The sequence below is a fragment of the Triticum dicoccoides genome, chromosome 3B (genome assembly GCF_002162155.2).
Source record: "Triticum dicoccoides isolate Atlit2015 ecotype Zavitan chromosome 3B, WEW_v2.0, whole genome shotgun sequence".
Taxonomy (NCBI): Eukaryota; Viridiplantae; Streptophyta; class Magnoliopsida; order Poales; family Poaceae; genus Triticum; species Triticum dicoccoides.
In genome coordinates this window covers 88,441,220-88,444,897 of record NC_041385.1, presented here as the reverse complement: position 1 = coordinate 88,444,897, position 3,678 = coordinate 88,441,220, and the positions used below count along the sequence as shown (strand labels likewise).

At 48.1% G+C, this 3,678-nt stretch overlaps 1 protein-coding gene across 1 annotated transcript; it reads right to left on the bottom strand.

The window, feature by feature from the left end:
- Positions 1 to 1,654: 1,654 nt before the first annotated feature.
- LOC119274930 (xyloglucan endotransglycosylase/hydrolase protein 8-like) lies at positions 1,655 to 2,845 on the bottom strand. Its single transcript, XM_037555693.1, has 2 exons — positions 2,518 to 2,845; positions 1,655 to 2,419 (listed from the first exon to the last, which is right to left on the bottom strand). Exons 1-2 carry the CDS (start codon positions 2,785 to 2,787, stop codon positions 1,856 to 1,858), a joined length of 834 nt encoding a protein of 277 aa, XP_037411590.1. The 5' UTR covers positions 2,788 to 2,845; the 3' UTR covers positions 1,655 to 1,855.
- Positions 2,846 to 3,678: the final 833 nt, after the last annotated feature.

Sequence of the window (3,678 nt, the reverse complement as noted above, 5' to 3'; positions counted from 1 at the left end):
GCCCGCACCCGAAGAAGCGGCCCGCGCCGCCCCGTCGCGTCGGGGGAAGACCAGGCCCCGCCGGCGCCGGCGCCGGTCGGGCTTCGCCCGGCCGCGCCCCCTGGCGGCAGCGAGGGAGGAGGGAGGAGGAGGGGAGGTGCGCGGCGAGCGGATCTGAGGGCCCTCGCCGGCCGCCTCGTGGGTGGCGGCGCGGGGAGGGAAACCTAGCGCCTTTTGCTCCCCCCGCCGCCGATTCGGTGGGTGCTTCCGGAAGCTTTATTGTGGCTGGCACGGTCGGGTATAAAGATGCATGCATGATACAGGCGCTCTTGTCTTCTTGGAAAAGCAAACGTACGTATGTGTCCATTTATCAATACTGACTGACCGAACATGCTTTGCCGCGGAGCACTAGTGCACATGGATTGCATTCTACGTTGATACAGTGTCGGGCCGTTCCGTACCCGAAAGTTTTCTTTCAACATTTAGGATTGCATTTTTTTCTACAAAGTAGTGTATGATGCTTCATGCTTGTGAAGAAAAATCGTATAAACTTCTATGGTTATAATATGGTGCCCTACCACGGAAAATACACAGGAGCTCCTAGATGCCGGTGAACCATATATAAAAATTAAATTCAATAAAAATATCAGGAAAGATTAAAAGAAAACATAGAATTCTGGGGTATCAATCATGGTCGATCATTCTACTCACGTAACAAGTTTCATGAATGACTTCCGTGGTATCCTCAGCGAAGAAAATATAGTATGATCACGATTCATTCAAATCATTTTTTACATAATAAAAAATGACATATTTGCTGAGAACACAATGGATGTCATTTCTTGGTATTTTTATTTTTCTGGGTTTTGTTCCTTGTATTTTTGCGAATTTAATATTCATATAGGGTTCACGAGCACCCAGGGCACCCAGGAGCTCCATAATCCTCGTCGACCACGGAAAATACACAGAAGCTCCTTGGTGTCGTCCATCCTACCACTAATATTATACATTTGTAAATGGGAGTTAATATGGCATTCTTTGGAGAACTCTTCGCTAAAGCTATGCACTTTTAACACTAAACTAAAAATAACACTAATAGTCCGCTATTTCCCGCTATAGCGCTAAATCTGGAGTCATTTAGCCCGCTAAGCTGCTATACAAAACCATCCTTCTGCCTTATTCTTTGTTTTTGTTTCAGATATATATATGATGCATTGATGCAAGGCTTGGTTATTGAATTAAGAGACCTAATTGGTACTCGGGTTTTGATGTTAGAACATGTGTATATGTCAATTATATGTGATATATCATATATGAAGCCTGATTGTATACTTAATTTTTTTTTTGAAACAAGGCAAAATATTTGCCATTTTCATTGATTAAGGGAGAAGGTTTAAGACAAACGACCGCATAGCGGGAGACAAATATCTACTCTCGCGGCATTACAATACTCAAGTGGGTGGCACCGGCAATAGCCCAAAGATGGGCCTCCTCTTTTATCAATTTTTCATGATTTGAGAAAAACGGTAAATGAGGCTTAGCTTTCGCTATAGATTTTCATAACTTCTGACTGAGCCACCACTAAATGGCATAGCCAGCTATTTAAAACATTAGTTTTCTTGCTCAGTGACACATAATAAAATTCACGATCATAGCTCATAAAATTAAAGTACTATATATTGCTGTAACCAAAGGCACGATAAAAAATTACATGCATCTTTCTTCAGGAAAAAAAAACTAGGTGTACAAACAATCGCCCACACATTGCTGCAGGGCTGCTTTTTAATCACAAATCCACAAAGAAGAACAAGAATCATGTACTGTATCCAAGAAAAAGATATCCATATCAATAGTGGATGCCCGTCGGCGTAGGGGATCAGTAGCGGCTGCACTCGGCGGGGAGCCCCTGTGGAAACCTGTACCCATCGTCGCAGTAGTTGTAGCGCATGTAACTGCGCTCCGCCCACTTGACGGTGCCCCACTCGGCGCCGTCGAGCTGCTTCTTCATCCACCTGCCGCTCCCGGCATGGCACGCGCCGCCGCTGACGCAGGCGTTGGCGTAGAAGTTGCGGTAGGAGACGACGAACGGCGCGTTGGACCAGTTGATCGGGATCTTGCCCTTCTCCGTCGCCCAGTAGCTGCCGTCCCAGAGCGTGGCGTGCAGCCTCATGGGCTTGGAGGTAGGGTAAGGGAGGCCGGCGAAGCGCTTGAAGGAGCGGATGAAGAGGTTGTCGACCTTGAAGAGGATGTTCTCCGGGTTCCAGATGATGGTGTAGGTGTGGTAGGCGGCTGCCGGGTCGAACCAGAGGTCGAACTGGTGCTCCTTCTTGCCGTCGCCGTTGGCCCACACGTTGGTGTTGAGCACCACCGGGTGGCCAGTCGAGTTGCCCATGAACTCCATGTCGATCTCGTCGCGCCACTCATCGTCGCCGGAAGAAAGCTGCAAATAATATCAACGACAGATCAGCTAAAAAGGAAGATCGATAGAGTGACGTTAATGTTGGTCCTTATCGAAATTAATTAAGCTGATGGACTTACGTAGAAGCAGGAGACGGTGCCGGCTGAGTTTCCCGGGATGAGCTTCATCTGGATACTGAACTCACCGTAGAGGAACTGCTCCTTGGAGTTGAAGCCGGCGGCGCCGGATTGCTGGTTGAGGTTGAGCATCACCACCTCCCGGCCGGAAGCGTCGTATCCGGTGCGGACGGTGCCGTCGGTGTTGAACCTCTTGTCCAGCCAGGACTTGGCCGAGGCAACCTGCAAGAGCGCCAGGGCGACGGCGAGCACAGCCAGAAAGTGCCGTGCCATGGTGGATGTCCTGGACTAGAGAGCTTCTTTGAATCGAATGAGCTTGCAAAGTGGAGTGCCTTGTGTGCGGTGTGTGGTGAGAAGAAGCACGGGAGATGTCGCGGTTTTATAGTGGTGCCCTCCCGTCCAGCTGCTGTGCCCCTGCACTGCTTGTTGATGCATGGGGCACATTTTTCTGCATGCATGCATTATCGATCGGGTGGGCGCGAAGGTCGTTACAATTATTCGGGCAGCACATGGATACAACCTGCCATAATCCCTAATCTTTGGTGTGTTCATACGTACATCGGTGGTTTGATGATGCACTTAGATTACTGTGGGACCCAGAAATTGGGTGGTGGAACCGGCCACTGATTAATTCTATCATCAGCAAAGCAAAAATTAAATGGTGGAATCCAGCGAGTGACACGTACGTACGTAGGCACCGCCACTGATGATGGCTCGCTAATTTCCGTTATTCATTCATTGTGATAGTTGTGTGCTCGTCGGTTAACCACCTCGTCGTTGAGGACATACCATGTTACTAGCACGCTGCACTCATATCGAAATTTAGGGACCTAATCCTGATTACCAACTAGTCAGACAAATTAAGCTATGATTGGACCATTCTTCTACACTACTTAAAAAAAACCTATGCGAATCAACATGTGGTTGGATGATTAGAGGAACAGTGGTTTCTTCAACCCATCAGGGTACAAGTCGTGGTGCTCATATTCACTAGTAGAAAAACGACCTTACATTCGCATCATTAGTCCCGGTTTGATTACTTCCCGGGACTAATGTGACCATTAGTCCCTGTTCCAACGGCTAGATCACGGACATCATTAGTCCCGGTTCATTTGTTGCCTATAGTCTCAGTTTGTGATACAAACCCGGATTAAAGGGGTGGTT

Excerpts from the sequence above, each read along its gene's own strand:
- LOC119274930 (XM_037555693.1), bottom strand. The coding sequence starts at position 2,787 with ATGGCACGGCACTTTCTGGCTGTGCTCGCCGTCGCCCTGGCGCTCTTG. Across the intron at positions 2,420-2,517 it reads GCACCGTCTCCTGCTTCTAC|CTTTCTTCCGGCGACGATGA; the intron begins GTAAGTCCATCA and ends TATTATTTGCAG.